Source organism: Carcharhinus amblyrhynchos, chromosome 1 (genome assembly GCF_965287045.1).
Source record: "Carcharhinus amblyrhynchos chromosome 1, sCarAmb.v2.hapA, whole genome shotgun sequence".
NCBI classification, from domain to species: domain Eukaryota; kingdom Metazoa; phylum Chordata; class Chondrichthyes; order Carcharhiniformes; family Carcharhinidae; genus Carcharhinus; species Carcharhinus amblyrhynchos.
The window spans coordinates 145,806,068-145,824,419 of record NC_137324.1 but is presented as its reverse complement, the minus strand read 5'-3'; the positions used below and the strand labels follow the sequence as shown (position 1 = coordinate 145,824,419).

The 18,352-nt window shown below is 42.3% G+C and overlaps 1 protein-coding gene across 3 annotated transcripts in view; it reads right to left on the bottom strand.

Annotated features, from left to right (window-relative positions):
- idua (alpha-L-iduronidase) overlaps positions 1-18,352 on the bottom strand; it is a 239,199-nt gene that overhangs the window by 208,227 nt on the left and 12,620 nt on the right. For all 3 annotated transcript variants that reach the window (XM_080193489.1, XM_080193490.1, XM_080193491.1), the window contains exon 2: positions 13,307-13,447. In XM_080193489.1, the coding sequence (XP_080049615.1) occupies positions 13,307-13,447 (141 nt within the window). The remainder of the gene's footprint in view (positions 1-13,306; positions 13,448-18,352) is intronic.

Genomic DNA, 18,352 nt, shown 5'->3' with positions numbered 1-18,352 from the left:
GAGTGAGGATGGCAGCCAGTGACTATTGCTGTGCCTCAGGAGTTGGTGCTGGGACCAGAATTTTTCACAATATACGTCTACGATTTGGAAGAAGGAATTGAAGGCACTGTTGCTAAGTTTGCAGATGATACAAAGATATATAGAGGGACAGAGGAAGCAAGGGGGCTGCAGAAAGACTTGGACAGACTAGGAGAGTGGGCGAAGAAGTGGCAGATGGAATACAATGTGGAGGTTGTGCACTTTGGAAGGAGGAATGGAGGCATAGACTATTTTCTAACTGGGCAAGTGCTTAGGAAATCAAAAGCACAAAGGGACTTGGGAGTCATTGTTCAACATTCTCTTAAGATTAAACGTGCAAGTTCAGTCAGCAGTTCGGACAGAAAATGCATTGTCAACATTCATGTCAAGAGGGCTAGAATACAAGATGTGGCTATGCCGGCGTTGGACTGGGGTAAACACAGTAAAAAGTCTGACAACACCAGGTTCATGAGGACGGTCTCAACAGGGATCTTGGGTTCATGTCGCACTATCTGTAACCCCCGTGACTTGCCTGGGTTTGCAAAACCTCACTTACTGTACTGTCTGGAGACAATACACATCTCTTTAATCTATGATCAGTACTCCTTCCACTCAGATTGTCGGCCACTTTAGGACTTGAACAGCAGGTTAGGTGTAAAGATTTGCATTCTAATCAGTAATCTGTAAACTGTCTGTGCTTTATATGCTCTGTCTGAGGCCAGAACTCTCCATTCACCTGAAGAAGAGGGAAACCCCTCGAAAGCTAGTGAGTTTACTATCAAATAAATTGGTTGGACTTAAACCTGGTGTTGTCAGACTTTTTACTAGAATACAAGAGCAGGGATGTACTTCTGAGGCTGCATAAGGCTCTGGTCAGACCCTTTTCGGAGGATTGAGAGCAGTTTTGGGCCCCATCTCTAAGGAAGGATGTGTTGGCCTTGGAAAGGATCCAGAGAAGGTTTACAAGAATGACCCTTGAAACAAAGAGTTTGTTGTATGAGGAACGGTTGAGGACTCTGGGTCTGTACTTGTTGTGAGTTTAGAAGGATCGGGGGGAAACCTTATTGAAACTTACAGGATACTGCAAGGCCTGGCTAGAGTAGATGTGGAGAGGATGTTTCCGCAAGTAAGAAAAACTAGAAGCAGAGGGCTCAGGCTAAAGGAATGATCCTTTAAAACAAATGAGGAAGAATTTCTTCAGCCAGAGAGTGGTAACCTGTGGAACTCTTTGCTGCAGAAGGCTGTGGAAGTCAGGTCATTGAGTGTCTTTAAAACAGAAATAGATAGGTTCTTAGTTGATAAGGGGATTAGGGATTACGGGGAAAAGGCAAGACAAAGGGGATGAGAAAAATATCAGCCATGATTGACTGGCAGAGCAGACTTGATGGGCCGAGTGGCCTGATTCTGTTCTTATGTCTTATATTAATGGTGGTAACAGATGTTTATTGTTGAGTATTTTCTGTTTCAAACATTTGTTTGAACTACTCCAGGGGTCATATTGTCCAGCTGGCAACATCATAAGTCACAAATTTCAAACATTTTCATTTGTGCATTTGAAGCCATCAGGTGAAGAACACAATTTTAAACTATAATTCTTTGGCTTTTTTAAACCTTGTTCAGAATTCTTGTATGTATTATATATCGCAGAAAGCCTAATTTTACTAAAAGGTACAGAAGTGAATACACCCTCAGCTTTAGTAAACCCCAAAGCACGAAACGTCACTGAAATTAATTTGTGGAAGTTGGTGGATTGTTATATGACATTTAATGTTAATATGCTTTATTTGAATGTTTTAGAGTGAAGATTTTAAACAGTCTGAAGTTAAAATTGTATTCTGTATCAAATCGAGGGCAACACGATATTGAAGTAACAAGGGGTTCATTGTCAGTAATAAATAAGTATCAACAACAATTGGTTAGGCTGAATCAATTGTGCGACTGTACAACTCTCCTCTCAATTGTGGGACCACCTCCATCCGTGATACACACCCTCACTCCTGATTGGTTCAAATTCCTGGCTTGATGTCCCAAACATACAGCCCTCAAAGAACATACACTCAAAGGAGTCATACTACCAAACTCCTTCCCCCTCCACCCCCAAACTTCTGAAGTCACCAATGGAGGAAACAAAAAGTAGTCAATCTTTTTAAAAGGGAACAAGGATAAGACTGGAAAAACTTAGAAGTTTAGCCAATCCAGGGACTTCTGGATTCTGGTAGAACGCTTCAGTTCCGTGCTAGGCTCTTCAGAATTTGAAGAATCAGGTAGATGGATGCAAAAGTCAAATTTATCAATCAGGAGTCTAACATCTTTTCTGTAGCTGCTAATTCCACAGTTAAAGTAACCACTGGTTGCTCAGGCTCCTTATTTCCAACCAAGACCCTAGTAACTAATCTGGGCATCTTCAAATTTACACCCAAGGTCACCTGTTAATCACCTGTGCCTGTCACTATTCTTCTCCTCAGATGGTCTATGCGTTTCTTGAAACAACAGACTTGTATCTCCACGATGGAAGAAATCGGCCCCACTCTCTCCACAATCTCACCAACCACCCCTTCTGCAAAGTTTCTGACTATTACAAAATCCTCACATGCAACACTTGTCAGTTTTCTTTGAATTGTGATTTTCTTTCTGAGAAGCTTGCCGAGCCTCCACTCACCTCACCAACTTTCTCAGGAGGCTAAGGAAATTTGGCACATCCACTACAACTTTCATCAACTTTTACAGGATGCACCATAGAAAGCATTCTTTCTACAAAGAGTCATAAATGAAGTCCAGTCCATTACACAAACCAGCTTTCCATCCACTGACTCTGTCTACACTTCCTGCTGCCTAAGGAAAATAGCCAGCATAATTAAGGATGCCACACACCGCAAACATACTATCTTCAACCTTTTTCTGTCAGGAAAAAGATGAGCTGGATTTATTCAGTTCAACTGAACTTACAGTAAGCGTACTCAAGTGTTAGCTTCCATTTGAGCCTGTATCTGTCCCCAGAGAGACTTTGATTGTGTAGATAGTGATTTGCTGATTTTATTCAAAAATAACCTCAGCCTTGACTTTCAAATTCATAGATTCAGACGTACAACCAACTTAAGAATAGCTTCTTCCCTGCTGCCTAAGTTGATTTTTCTCTCCCTACCTATCTCCAGCTGTGACTGTAACACTACATTCTGCACTCTTCCTTCCCTACATACTGTATGCTTTGTCTGAAGTTGTGCAACTCTTGCAATTAAAGTTGCCTCCCTTGTGGTCAGACTATAACTCTAGTCCCCCATAACAACACCCATCTTCAAAGGTAATCTCAGTCCTTCTTTGTTGGGAGGATTTCCGTCCTTTTTGTTGGTAGGGTTTAATCAATTCTGACTTCTTATATAGCCACCCTTGCATTACAACTTTTAAATTTCTGACAATCTTTCTGTCCACATTTTTGTATGTCTTGATCAGATGCAGTGCCAGCACTATTGCTTAAGGCACTGGTGGTGATATCCGTGGCAAGGGCAACCAGCTGAGCGTGTCTGCATTTGGTATGTGTGTCCCAGGGCAATGCTGAAACATATAGCTGCATGCTGCTAATAATAGAGCCCATCTCTGCACCCTTGCAGAAGCAAATGGCACTGACTTATCTTCTCTGAATAGCCCTAACAATGACTTGTGGTCAGAAATTATTGTGAAATGCCATCCATAAATATACTGATGAAACTTTTTGACTGCATCGATGACTGCCAAGTTTTCTTTATCTATCTGGGAATACTCTTTGTCCTCATCTGACAATGTTCCAGAAGCAAAGGCCATTCCACTTCATCAGGCAACCGGTGGAAGGACACTGCTCCCACTCCATATGCAAATTACTACCAAAGGTTTGGTTGGATCAAAGTGCACCAACTAGGGCAACGACTGCAGAGCCTGCTTAATCTTTACAAGGCTTCTTTTTGTTCTTCTCCACACCTCCAAAGTTAATGTTTCTCTCATAGCTGGTGAAGTGGGGCTAAAGTGGTAAATACATTCTGTCAAAATCGACCATAATAATTCACCATGCCCAGAAATGACTTCAACTCTGATACGTTTTTAGGCTGTGGAACCTCCTTGGTGGTTTTAACTTTCTCTTCCAAATGATGTAACCCTCTGCTTGGAATGTACATTTCTCCTGTTTCGACCCAATTTCTACTTCTTTAAATCTTCTCAACACTTCTTCCAAATTGGATCGGTGTTCTTCAGGTGAGGCTCCTGTAATTAATACATCGTCAAGATAAACTACTACATTAAAGATGCCTTGTAAAAGGTTTGGAAAATGACACAAGCTGATGGGATGCCAAAAAGTAAATGTGTATACAAATATAAGCCCTCATGGATGCTGATGGTAACCATCCCTTGTTAATCCTCATTCAACTTCAGCTGTTGATAGGCGTGTTTGAGGTCTAATTTGGTGCATTTTAAATGATAGCCTAGTTTGGCATAGAGGTCCTCAATTCAAGGAATGGGGTACCTGTCTATCTGAGCTCCTCTATTCATAATCCCCGCAAATTCAGGGTGACCTTGCCATAAAAGTCTAAGTCCCAAACAAGACTGAAAAGGCGTGGGTTTCAGATCTGCTTTTTCAGTGAGGCCACAAGTCCAATCTTATGCCACTTTCTGCACAATCTCTTTGCCAACAGGGGGAGAAAGCGAGGCCTAAGCTTGCCGAAAAGGCAGCTATTCGTAGTAAAGAGTGCAATTGCACATGTTGGTAACCTCCAACCCCTAGATAACACCCACCTCCCCCCCCGCTCCAACTGCTGGCTTCCACGGCCCGTTGATGCTCTTACACCCACTGAATATTGCTCACCTAGATCCAAGCCCTGGCCAATTGTCAACTGCAGAGTATGCACTTTCCCCCTCCCCTCAGGCCCTGCCCCATCCAGATCCAGCCTCTCTCCTTAGGCCCCACCCCCTTGGCATTGTCCAGTGGGCACTACGTATGCCAGGCCATTGGCAATGCTCCCCTGCCCCTGACCTCCTAGGAAAGGGCCTACCTGTCAGGTCATCATGACTGGTCCCCATCAAGAGGGGCCTCACGTGATTCCCCCAAGTCAGGATCTAGGGTGTGAATCCAGACAATATCAACCCAGGCTCACTAATAATATTAAATCCACATTTAAATGTATTTAAGTATTGACGTTAGCTTCACACACTCTGATCTTGCTGGAAATCCAGGCCTATTTGGATTGCGAGAAGCGTTAAATCAGACGCGAGCCTAATTTTTTGCCCCCGGGCTAACCCTGCCCATCGTCCAGCAGGACAAGTGGTAAGATCGCCCGCTTACTGTATGATCCAATTTGAGGATAGGGATTATGAGTTCAGCCAATTTGGAGAATTGTACAAGCTTAATAACATCTGAATCATCCAGTTTTTAAAGCTCAACTTCAAACTTCTGATGAAGGCACTGGGCTGGCCCAAAATAATTTATGTGTTGGCATTCAGATATATTTTGCTTTAGCTCCCCATGTACATCCTAGCTCATTCTGGAAAACCTTGGAATACTTACACAGCAGATCCCAAAAATCTCCCCGCAGGTTAAAAAAATTCCAACAAATTTAATTTGATCTGCTTGAGCCAATCATGGCCCATTAGAGAAAGTCTATGACTGTTAATTACTAAGACAGGTAACTGTGCTGTTTGATTCTGGTAGAACACGGTGACTTTTACTGTCCCCAACATCCGCAATGTCACCACCACACATCATTCTCTCTCTCTCTCGTGCACATGTTTCATACTTCTTGGTATTCTCATCACTCAAGTCTCCTCTCCCTCTTGCTGCGCACTGCAATCTCTGATGGCTTCAAAAGATTTTCCTCCCCGCCAGTGTAATAAATTGAAAGTGACTTAATGTGGCTCAAAGTAAGAGGTTTATTTGTCTTTAGTCTTGAATGGTTGCTACACAAGGAAAGACGTAAATGAATCGATGCTGCAAATGCATTCAGGCACGAACGGGAGTCAAACCTGTGATTTTTCGTTTATGGGGCCAACGCCATGCCATTTGGCCATGGCGCCCACTTGTCAATGATAAATCAGTATTTACAACAAAAAAAAAATCAGACTGAATCAACTGCACAACTATACAACTCTTCGTCAAGATTCCAACTGAGGAAACTGAGGATTCCAACCCAGGAAACACGTTCTACTCCTGATTGGCCAGTTTCCAACCCGAACCCATAGCCCTCAGGGAACACCCCGTTAAAGGGGCCACTCTACCACACATTCACTTCTCTGGAAAGTTGAAACTGCATTCCCAGACTTCACTCAGAGTAAACGGAGCTGCAGCTGCCTCTCAGAGTGTTAATTTTTCAAGAGAATGGACCAACTCTTTGTACTGACAGGTTTAGGAGAAATGCTTTAGGAGAAATGCTGGCTGCAGCACCAGTGACGTTCTCCCAATGAGATCAGTTTATAAAGGCTCTCTGGATTAAAGTTTTCTGCACATGTGCAAAAATGAATAACTGCACTACTTAGAAAATAAATTTGAATAAAATTTGTTTCTACTGAATTTATTCTTTGATTTTATTTCCAGGATGTTTATAACATTTGCAATAACATTTTTATCAATCAAATTTGCAACATTTTTACAACACAGAACTTAGCTGATTTTTTTTGTTGCAAATTGCAGTGAAAATTTATAATTAAGTTAATGCATAAAAATTTCCTAAGATGATCATTCAAATTCATCAATATTGCTGCTGTCGGTGTCTTTCTAAGGGTAGATATGCTCCCAAGCAGGCTCTATGCCTGGCAATATGAGCTCTAACAAAATGCTAACATGACCACAACATGTGGGTATTCATCTCAGATAGATGAACTACAGGTTTTGGCCATTTTAGACAGTGATTCAGCAGAAACATCATTGTAGGAGCGCATTCACATCCGGAAATTATGGTACACAGAGTAACCGTATGCACGTGCACACACCAGCAGTTGCAGATCTTTTCTCACACTCAATACTTTTGAACTCTCAACATTCATGACGTGTAGACGTTGCTGGCTAGGTCAGCATTTATTGCCAATTCTTAGCAGGTCTTGAGGAGGTTGTGGTGAGCTGTCTTCTTGAACCGCTACAGTCCATGTGGCATAGGTGCTGTTAGGGAAAGCATTTTAGATTTTGATCCAGGGACCGTGAAGGAATGGCGATACATTTCCAAGTCAGGATGGTATGCCATTTGGAGGGGAACTTGCAGGTGCTGGTATTCCCATGTGTCTGCTGCCCCTGTCCTTCTAAGTCAGCAGTCTCCAAACTCCGATTCGAATATGGCCCGCTGCGGGCCGGATGTGGCCTCTGGGCCGTTGTTTGGAGACCCCTGTTTTAAGTGGTAGCAGTCACTATTTGGAAGGTGCTGTCTCAGGGGTCTTGGTGAGTTCCTACAGTGCAGTGCATCTTACAGGTTGTGCACACTGCTGCAACTGGCAGGGGAAGTGAATGTTTGTGGGTGGGGTGTCAATCGTGTAGGCTGCTTTATCCTGGATGGTGTTGAGTTTCTTCAGTGTTGCTGGAGCTGCACTCATTCAGGTAAGTGGAGAGTTTTCCATCACAATCTTGACTTCTGCCTCGTAGATGGTGGACAGACTTTGGTGAGTCAAGACAGGAGTTACCTGTCCCAAGATTCCTAGCCTCTGACGTGCTCTTGTAGCCACAGTATTTAAATAGCTAGTCCAGTTCAACTGGTCATTGGTAACCCCAAGGGTGTTGATAGTGGGGGATTAAATGAAGGTAATGCCTTTGAATTTTAAGGGGCAATGGTCAGACTAGAGTCACAACTTCCAGTTCATAAATACATAAGTGAAGCTTGAGGTAAAGAGAATTACAGAACACAGATCTCACAGCCTAGAATGAGGCCAATAGGCTCATCTTGTCTGCACCGATAATTACCCAGGCTTACCACATACCATTGTGTATTTACCCTGCTAATCTTGGGACACTAAGGGGAATTTAGCATGGCCAATCAACATAACCTGAACAGCGTTGGACTGTGGGAGAAAACCGAAGCATCTGGAGGAAACCTGCACAGAAATGAGGAGAATGTGCAAACTCCACATTGTTATCTCATTCCAGAATTGAACCTGGATCCTTGGCGCTGTAAAGCGGCAGTGCTAACCACTGTGCCACCATGTCATTCTTCAAGAACTGCAACTATGTTCCACTGTCAAGTTTAAGCTCACATTCAACTTTCAGATAAAATATTAAATAAAACTAACAAGGAGCAAAACAGACAAGGGACAATGACAAAGTTAATACAAAACTTATTTCTATTAATAGAAAATTAAAATAATACTTTTTGAACTGATGTACTTTTGTCCTTTCTAATTTTCCTTGATTTTCTGTTATCAAATTTCCCTGCAAAAAAAAAATCAGTGATTTTTGTTGCAAGACGATTGCAAAAGTGGTAGCAACCCTCCAGTATCTCCATCAAATGCTTATTCCTCAGAAGTTTGGCAGGACTGTTTGGAGGTAATATCTTCACAGCTAATGCATATAACCACAGAACACTATAGCAGAAATTACAAACTATCAGACAGATTAGACTGATTTTCCCACTCTGGAAGTGTAATGAAGCCAGCTGTAACAGCAGACGAGCTAACTCAAAACAACATTTGGATTTGAATATTGCTGTTCTGCATCATTCAACAGTAAACTTTGCATAGGGAAACTTTACAAGGAATCAAAATAAAGTGTGCAAACAATCTACAAATTGTGGGTGCACTGAGAGTTAAATTATTTAAGATAATGAAACCATTAATGTTATTTTTGAATGCTAAAGTATTCTTGCATATGTAGTAGCTAGCTTCTTTAAGGGGTTTGCATTGGGAGGGTCATGTGACCCCACTGAGCAATGGGGAATAAGCCAGAGGATCTCGGCTTTTGCAGCCAGGTTAATCCTGGAGCTAAGAATGAACACATCGATTATAGAATTCTGAATAATTGCAAACAGTAATAAACTCGTTACTTGTTGGTTAACTGGTCGTCACTAATTATTGCATTTACTATATATGTGATAAGGAAAAAAATCACAACAACTCAGATTGCAACAAAAAAATGTGAACGAAGTTTGTTTGCAAGAACTGCAGAACAAGTCCAATCAAGTCTAGCCTGCAAAAGAGGAAAAAGTAGACATGGCTTTCTTCAGAAAATTAGAAGCTGTCAACGCCCTACAGAAGACTAGCAACAGTATGTGGAGCATTTTGAATATTTTTCCGTGCTAACGGAACAAAGAAAAAGGAGAAGAAGAAAGTAACATTGCTGACCACATGTGGGACCCAAATGTACAACTTGATCTGAATGCTTCCAGCACAAAAGCATTTGCAGGGCTAACTGAACTAGCAAAATAACATTCCTTCCCTATGTCCTCAGTAATATTACAAAGATACAAATTTAACTCCAGAGGGAGCGTCTCAGGGGAGACCACTCCAGCCTTTGTAACAAAGCTAAGACAAATCGGGGAGCATTGTGAATTTGGATTACTGTCGAATAAAATGGTGGAAACAATGCAGCTATGCAGAGAAAATTATTAGCTGAATCTGAGTTACTTTTAAGATGATGCTGGAAATGGCATCAGTGAAGGAGAGCACTGAGAAGGGCGCTGAGAAGCTTCAAAGTGCACACAGCAACGAGGTCCTCCAGTTAGGCTGGGAAGCTGCAAGCAGGAGTGAGCCAGGAGTGAAGGCACTTGTTTAATTAGAGAGGTAAATGCAGCAGTCTGAAGAGGATCTAAACAATAGTCTTAGTGTAGGAATAATGCAAAGTGCTATGAGGGAGGGGAAGTCACAAATCAGAAACATGTAGAACAGAGTGCTTCGTGTGTGCAAGTAAAGGATATTTGAGGCACAGATGTTAAAAACAAGCAGGGCCTGCTAAGTACTAGCAGAGTAACTAATTCAGCCCCAGTGCACAGTATGGAGGATTGCACAGCAGGTGGACAGAACATATGGTCAGTCAATAAGATGAAAGCAGGAAGGTAGCCTTCATCAGTGGTGTTGCTAATGAATGGCTGGCCACTGGAGCTGGAAGTAGACACAGGGGCATCAGCTACTGACATGAGTGAGCAAACTGTTGTAGGTAAAATAATACCTCTGAAACAGTTAGTGAGTCAAAATACAGTGGTTTTTATTTCAAAACTCTGGGGTGTATTCCAGAATTGTGGGAGAAGCAGGGACTACCAAACTTCTCATAAAACACAAACACAAGTGGGCATTTATACATCATGAGTCTTAGTATCAATCACAATTCAAAGTTCCAATTCCAGCCAAATCTTCGAGTCTTCCTTCCTGGGTCGTGATGCAGCCCCAGAGTTAATCAGGAATTGCAGTCCAGCTGGCAGCTGCAGTCATGACACACGGTCACGATTCAAAACCCTTCTGCAGCAGTACTAGCATCCCTGTCTTTGAAGTTACTTGTGCGATCGCGGCTGTCTCAGCAGGACTCTTCCTGTTAAAAGCCGGTATCGCGATCTGCCATCAGCAGCTGTCAAAAGCAGGTATCGTAAAACTACCATCTGTGTAACGATGTCCAACTAACACAAATAGGTAAGATTTACAAAGTCCACAAAATAACAGCCACATTAAACTATCTGTCTTTATAAAAATGAGAGTTAAAGCATGTAATACATGAAAAAATAACATATTAATGCCAGAAGCAGTATAAACTAAAGAAGATCAGTCATGATGAAAAGGTTATGTTTGTGACGTATTCTAGGTACAAAATCCATTAACTCTTTCCCTTCGGGTACAAAATGCATTCACCTTTTCCCTACTTCAAAACCTACCAGTATCTCCAAGAAGGGGTTCAATGCCCAAGAGTCACAGAATCCCTACAATGCAAAAGGTGGTCAGTCAGCCCATCAAGTCTGCATCTTACCCAGGCCCACACCCCCATCTTATTTCCATAACCCTGTAATCCACCTAACCTATTCTTCTTTGGACATTAAGAGGCAATTTAGTTTGGCCAATTCGCCTAACCTACACATCTTTGGATTGTGGGAGGAAACGTGAGCACCCAGAGGAAACCCAAACAGACACGTGGAAAACGTGCAGACTCCACACAGATAGTCACCCCAGGCTGGAACTGAAATTGGGTCCCTGGCACTGTGAGACAGCAGTGCTAACCACTGTGCCACCCTTTTGAAGAACACTGCAGTAAAGCTAGCTACATATACCAGACAGGCCATCAAAATAGTAGGGTCGGCCATAACTCCAGTGCGTTATAGACAGCAGTCTTCGCAACTACTGTTGATGGTGGTGCCTGGCCAAGGAGTAAGTTTAATGGGGCATGACTGGCTCCAAGAGATCAAATTGAACTGGCTAGAATTATTTTAAAACAAAAGACAGGGGCCTGCAGAAAGTCATGAGAAATTACAAGAATGCATTCCAGGAGGAACTGGAAAAGATCTAAGGATTGCAAGCAAAAATCCATGTAGATCCAGAAGTCAGCCTGAGATTTTGTAGAGCAAGGTCTGTGCCCTGTGCATTAGTAGAGAAGATAGAGACAGAGCTAAAATGACTAAGATTTGGACATCATCAGATCCATACAATTTGTAGATTGGGCAGCACACATTTTGCCAATAGTTAAGCAAGACAAGACCATCCATACCTGCAAGGACCACAAGCTGATGGTAAACCAGGCTGCAAAACTGAATAGGTACCTATCCCCAAAACAGAAAGTGTATGCAAAATTGTCTGGGGTCTGATATATATCAAACTGGATATGAACCATGCTTACCAACATTTAGAATTGGACAACACATCAAGGGGAGATGTCACCATAAATACTCATAAGGAGTTATAGCAATATGCATGTCCACTGTTTGAAGTGTCGTCAGCTTGTAAACTATGGAGAGGTTGCTTAGGGGTTGCCCAGAGTTGTCATTTATTACCAGGATCCACCAAAGAGGAACATGCGGTCAATTGAGACACAGCTTTGAAGCAATGTCACACACATGACACAGAGACATAGACACACACAACATAGACACAGGAGTTAAACTTCCATATGCATAAACTACAGCCCAAGCCCACTGTGTCCAGTCGTAGACAGGCAGTTTCTTCATTAACGTATTTAAATAAGACTCCTATAACGTGATAATGCAGGTTTTGGGAAAATTGCTGGTGAGACAGAGGCTACAATGAATTGTTAAAAGGTCCATTGGTGACAATGGTACAGCTACAATGCCAGCATCTACTAGCCAATGAGAAAATTGACCAGGCACATCCTGTCCACAAAGCAGACAAATCCAATCCAGTCAATTATCACTCCATCAGTCTCTTCTTGATCGTCAGCAAAGTGGCGAGGTGTCACTGACAGTGCTATCAAGTGGCACTTAAAAAACAATAACTTGCTCCCCGATTGCTCAATTTGGATTCTGCCAGGGCCACTCGGCTCCTGACCTCATTACAGCCATGGTCCAAACATGAACTAAAGAGCTAAATTCCGGAGGCATGATGAGTGTGACTGCCCTTGGCATCAAGGCAGAATTTGGGTCAGTGCAGCATCAAGGAGGCCTAACAAAACAAGTTAGTGAGAATCAGGGGGAAAATTACCTATTGATTGGATGCATACTAAACACAAAAGAAGAATATTGTAGTTGTTGGAAGCCAATCATCTCAGAGTATCGCTGCATGAGTTCCCCAGGGTAATGCTCTAAGCCTGGCCATCTCCAGCTGCTTCACCAATGACCTTCCCTCAATCATAAGGTCAAAAGTGGGGATGTTCACTTAGGATTTCAGTTTCAATATCATTCACGGCTCCTCAAAATACTGAAGCAGGTCTGTGTCCATATGCAGCAGCATAGATAACATTTAAACTGGTAAGTGGCAAGTAACATTTATGCCACACTAGTGCCTGATAGTGACCATCTCCAGAGAATATCTAGCCATTTCCCCATGACATTCAACAGCATTACCATCATTGAATCTCCCACCATCAACATCCTGGTGGTTACCATTAAAAAGAAACTGAACTAGCCATATAAAGAGATTGCATTGTGCTGTCCACGTCAAGCTACAAACCTCAAAGTAAAATGATAATAAGCAAATGTTGAAATTGGCTATTCCCACTATCACCACCATCTACATTCTATTTTATATTCAATTTATATTCTTTAAACCATCAAGAACTAATTCTGACAACAAACCTAACACTCCTTATGGGAAATAAGCCTTTACACTTATATTCAAAGATTAATGGTAGATTATAACTGGAGATAAAAGGAAAATCATGGAAACATTTCAGACCATCTATATTCCTAAAAACATGATCCAGAAAACTTACTGAATTGTGACTAGTTCTAAAAGCCAGTGAATTCGAACTTGCTCTATGCCAGCGTGAGGTACCGAGGCAATATACGCAAGGTTCAGTTGTTGGTCTCTGCTTAGGTCAAATACATCGGCTTTGTTGTGCGGCAGAGGGGGACTGTGAAAGGAATGTAAGAGAACAAAAATAAACGCACCATTTAAAAAAATTAATTGCAAAATCAGATCAAAATTGTAACCATATATTTAACAAACACAGTATTACAAACTAGTGTGGAATATATTACAAATTATTTTAATGTAGGAACAGAATGGAATTACAGATGACAAAGAAAGCATGAACAAATTTGATTATTGTTCAAACTTATCAAATACAGAGATACAGACAGAGTCTGGCTGAATGAATAATATCAAAACTGAGGTCATGGGGATTCTCAGAACAGCTCCACCAAAATGACACCTGGGTCGCAATGGTTAAATTATGAAGACAAGTTGTATAAGCAAATTTTGAGTACAAAAGATTAAGGATGGTCCAATAAGGTCAATAGGGCAAACACAGAGGAACTATTTCCACTGATGGGTGCAAGTCTAAACCAAAAAAGTTAAAGCTAGGCCATTCAAAGGTGATGCCAGAAAATACCTCAACGTAACACAGAAGTCCTGAATTCCCACCAAAAAAGCTATTGAGGTTAGACTAATTGAGAGCTTGGAAACTGACATCAATAGATTTGTGTTACGGACAAAGGATTACAGAAATAAATTAGGGAAATTGAGTTAATATTTAGATTAACCAGGATTTAACAACTGAAACAGGCTCCAGGGGCTGAAAGGCCAATGTTATCAATGATGTAATGATCAGCCAAAACCCAAGCCAAGCTCCCAAGAATTTTAGGCAGAGTTTTAACTATTCAAGCATTTATCCATCAGTTAGTATTACAAGTTAGTGTGGAATATACTACAAATTATTCAAAATGAGAGCAGGTAAGCTTTTTTCTTTTCTCTTTTGTTTCTTAGTAAGGGAAGTTAGCAGGGGTGGTAGTGCAGGCATCCTGTGGGGTGTTTGAGGTGAGGGACACCATTAGCATTCCAGCTGAGTCCACCTGCAGGAAGTGCACCCAATTACAGCTCCTTGAAGACTGTTAGGGAACTGGAGCTGGAACTGGATGAACTCAGGATCATTCGGAAGACAGAAACAGTTATAGTTAAAAGCTACAGGGAGGTAGTTACTCCTAGAAATGAAGATACTTGGATGACTGTTAGAAGCAGTCAGTGCAGTGATCCTCTGTGGCCACTTCTCCGTACAAGTATACCTTTTTGGATACTGTTGGGGGACGACTTACCAGGGGTAAGCCATGGGGTACAGGTCTCTGGCACAGAGTCTGCCCCTGTTGCTCAGAAGAGAAGCGGGGAGAAGAGTAGAGCGTTGTTCTTTGGGAACTCCATAGCTAGCAGGACAGACAGGACATTCTGTGGGAACAAGACAGACTCGCGGTTGGTGTATTGTCTGCCAGGTGCCGGGGTCCGTGATGTCTCGGATCGTGTTTTCGGGATCCTCAAGGGGGAGGGGGACCAGCCCCAAGTCGTAGTCCACATAGGCACCAAAGACATAGGTAGGAAAAAGGATGGGGATGTAAGGCAGAAATTCAGGGAGTTAGGGTGGAAGCTTAGAGCTAGAACAAACAGAGTTGCTATCTCTGGTGTGTTACCTGTGCCATGTGCTAGCGAGGAGAGGAATAGGGAGAGACACCAGTTGAACACGTGGCTACAGGGATGGTGCAGGAGGAAGGGATTCAGATACCTGGATAATTGGGGGTCATTCTGGGGTAGGTGGGACCTTTACAAACAGGATGGTCTACACAGGGGTCATGAATAAGGTTTCAAGGTTGCAGGAGTGTACCGGCAGGCAGAAAGGTGGTTTAAAGTGCGTCTACTTCAATGCCAGGAGCATCCAGAATAAGGTGGGTGAACTTGCAGCATGGGTTGGTACCTGGGATGTCGATGTTGTGGCCATTTCGAACATGGATAGAGCACAGACAGGAATGGTTGTTGCAGGTTCTGGGGTTTAGATGTTTCAGTAAGATCAGGGAAGGATGAGCATAAGGATGATATTGGAATAGTGAAGGTTAGATGGGCTTTAGATTGTTGCGCCTGTGTAACCATCGAGGGTCGAAGGGCCTGTACTGCGCTGTAATGTTCTATGTTCTCAACGATTTCAGAAATAAAAAAATGACTATGGTTATAAACCTACTTAAAAGGCCAGAAGCAATGAACACCATTTAAAGGTAGAACGGACACAATTCCAAAGTAGAAAGCAAATCTGAAAGCAGGGCTTGAAATTTTCATCTGTCAGCATGCACACTCAGCAGGACCAGAGCAGGCACAAAATGCCGCAATCAGCCCTAAACGGGTGGCCAATTAACCAATGTGATACACGAACTGGGAAAGGTTGATCGCTGCTGGGGAGGGTGGGAAGAAGGGCAGGCTCTGAGAAAAGAGAGGGTGCTGCCTGGTACTTCTGTTGTGCTCCCTCAGATCCTAGCCACTGCGGAGCTGTTTCAGGGAGCTGCAGGGCCCATGAAAAATAAATAGCAATGGAACAACTATACAAAGAGTGTCTCAGCAGCATGTTCAAACACAAACCTCATTTGCCAAATAACTTTTTAAATTTTACTTCAGCCCTGACAGATCACAAGTCCTTGGTTGCCAGTCTTCGAGAATCTAACACTTCTACAGTTAATCTGGTAGTCGCTTTTATATTTCTGCATTTTCTATATTTGCATTTTGCAAAGTTGAAACTTTGAAATTCACATGAGTGAAGACCAGCAAAGTAATCACACTTGAGCTTCTTTAGTCAACTGCACAGCAACTCATCAACCAGTTATGGACTCTGCACCTTCTGTTTCTTTATTGCGCTGTCAACACAAGAATTGAATGTAACTATCTTCAAAACCGAATTTTTCTCAAAGTTAATAACTTGGCCGTCCACCGGAGAAATAACGAGATTAGGATACTGTGAAACTTCTGAGCACTTTTGCTTCACTACCTTATCCAAAACACTACAAACATCAGACAACTGATCTAGGATTTCAGTTTCCATTTCTTCAAGACACTTTTGCTGGAACCTTGCACTGCAACATCTGGGCTTTTAAGCGCTTCTAATTTGATCTGTGCTTCACCATGTGAGGTAAGTCTTATTCACCTTTACAAATGTTTGCGCAGTGGATTGCCACCATGCCACCTGGTGGACAGAGTTAAATATTGCACTGAGATGTCACAGTACAGTTTTAAAATAAATTGACTGACATTGCTGAAAAGATACGTTATAAATTTCAAACTATCATGACAATTTATACTACAGGAGGAAAGAATGCTGATTGCTTGGCCAATCAAAATTGATTTGCCAAGGAGTTGCCATGGGTAAAGCAACTGGGAACTATAAGCTCTCTGTTATCTGGTAATTCAAAAAAGGTGCAAGTCTTGAACACACTCCTTCTGCTACAGAATACTGGTCCCTGTATGTCACCTCTAGTAAGCTAAAAGAGCCACATTACAATTCCATTGATGGTCCAAACTTGGTTGTTAGTGCAGCTATTAGAGTGCTCAGGATAGTTCATCAAGTGCAGCCCACTCATGGCAGGCATTTTGTCATGGGTTTTGCAAGCATGGGCTCGTTGGGTATAGTTTGCACTCTGCCTATTATGAACAACACAATGAACATGCTGTTTCATTAAATCAGCCAATTATTGAGACGTACACCTTGCGGCACAATACTGATGAAAACAACAATTGTAACTATAATGGGGGATGATGGGAAAGGAATCATTAATAACGCTAAAAAAAAGCTACAGAAGCTGAAAATATGAAAAACAGAAAATGCTTGGAATACTCTGCAGGTCAGGAGAGTTAATGGGTGGAATTCTCAGTTTCTGTGATTAAGTGTGAGGATGGGCAGCTCGAACCTCTCTCACTGGCCACAATAGTGGGATTAATTATGCACAGGGAAGTTCCGCTCTGAATCTCTGGCTGACGGGCTGCTGATTCGTCTGCCTGCTGTCAGCCGGTGGGTTTGAAGTCCCAGCACTATATTTAAACAGCAGTCCAACACTTTCATATCACTCTCTCTAGACCAGTTGCCTTCACCAGATTGTGCAGGATGTCAGAGCAAAAAGGCTAGCAGATTGATCCAGTCTGTTTCTTGATTCAACAACCCTTCCCTTGAGCCTGCTTTGCAGATGATGGGAGTAGTTAGGGATAGTCAGGAGAATAGACACTGTTCTCTGCAGCCAGGATCGAGAGTCTCAAAGGCTGTGTTGCCGATCTGGTGCTGGGGTTCAGGATATCTGCTCTGGGCTGAAGAGAAATTTGCAGTGGGAGACGGAATATCCCATGATCATGGTCCATGTTGGTGCCAATAAGATGGAGGTTCTGTGTAGGCAGTTTGAGGAATCAAGCACTGTATTAAAAAATAGAACCTCCTCTTGGATTATTATCTGAGTCACATGCAAATTGGCTAGGGCACATAAAATTAGAGAGATTAATAGATGGCTCAGAGACTGGCATCAGAGAAGTGGGTTTTGGTTTGTGGACAGTGGCATCAATACTGGGGAAAATGGAGGCTCTACCATGGGAGGGCCTACAACTGAATGATGCTGAGACCAGAGTTCTTGTAGACCATATTATTAGGGAGGTAGGGAGTGCTTTCAACTAAACAGTGGGGGTGAGGGTTCACTTGCATGAAAAATTAGGAAGTCAAAGTTAAAGAAGGTAGGAGTACAGGTTAGAGATGAGTCTGAATTGGGAAGATTTAAAGATCAACAAAGGGTCACTAAGAAAGTAATATAAAGAGCAAAGGTAAATTATGAAAGAAAACTTGCGCAAAATATAAAAATGGACAACAAAAAGTATATGAAGAGAAACAGTAGCTAAAGTGATTATTGGCCCCATTGAAAATTAGGCTGGGGAGTTGATAGTGGCGAATGCAGAAATGGCTGAGACACTGAGTCAACGTTTTGCATGTTTTCTCAGCGGAGGAAATGAGTATCATCCCGATAGAAACAGAAAATGC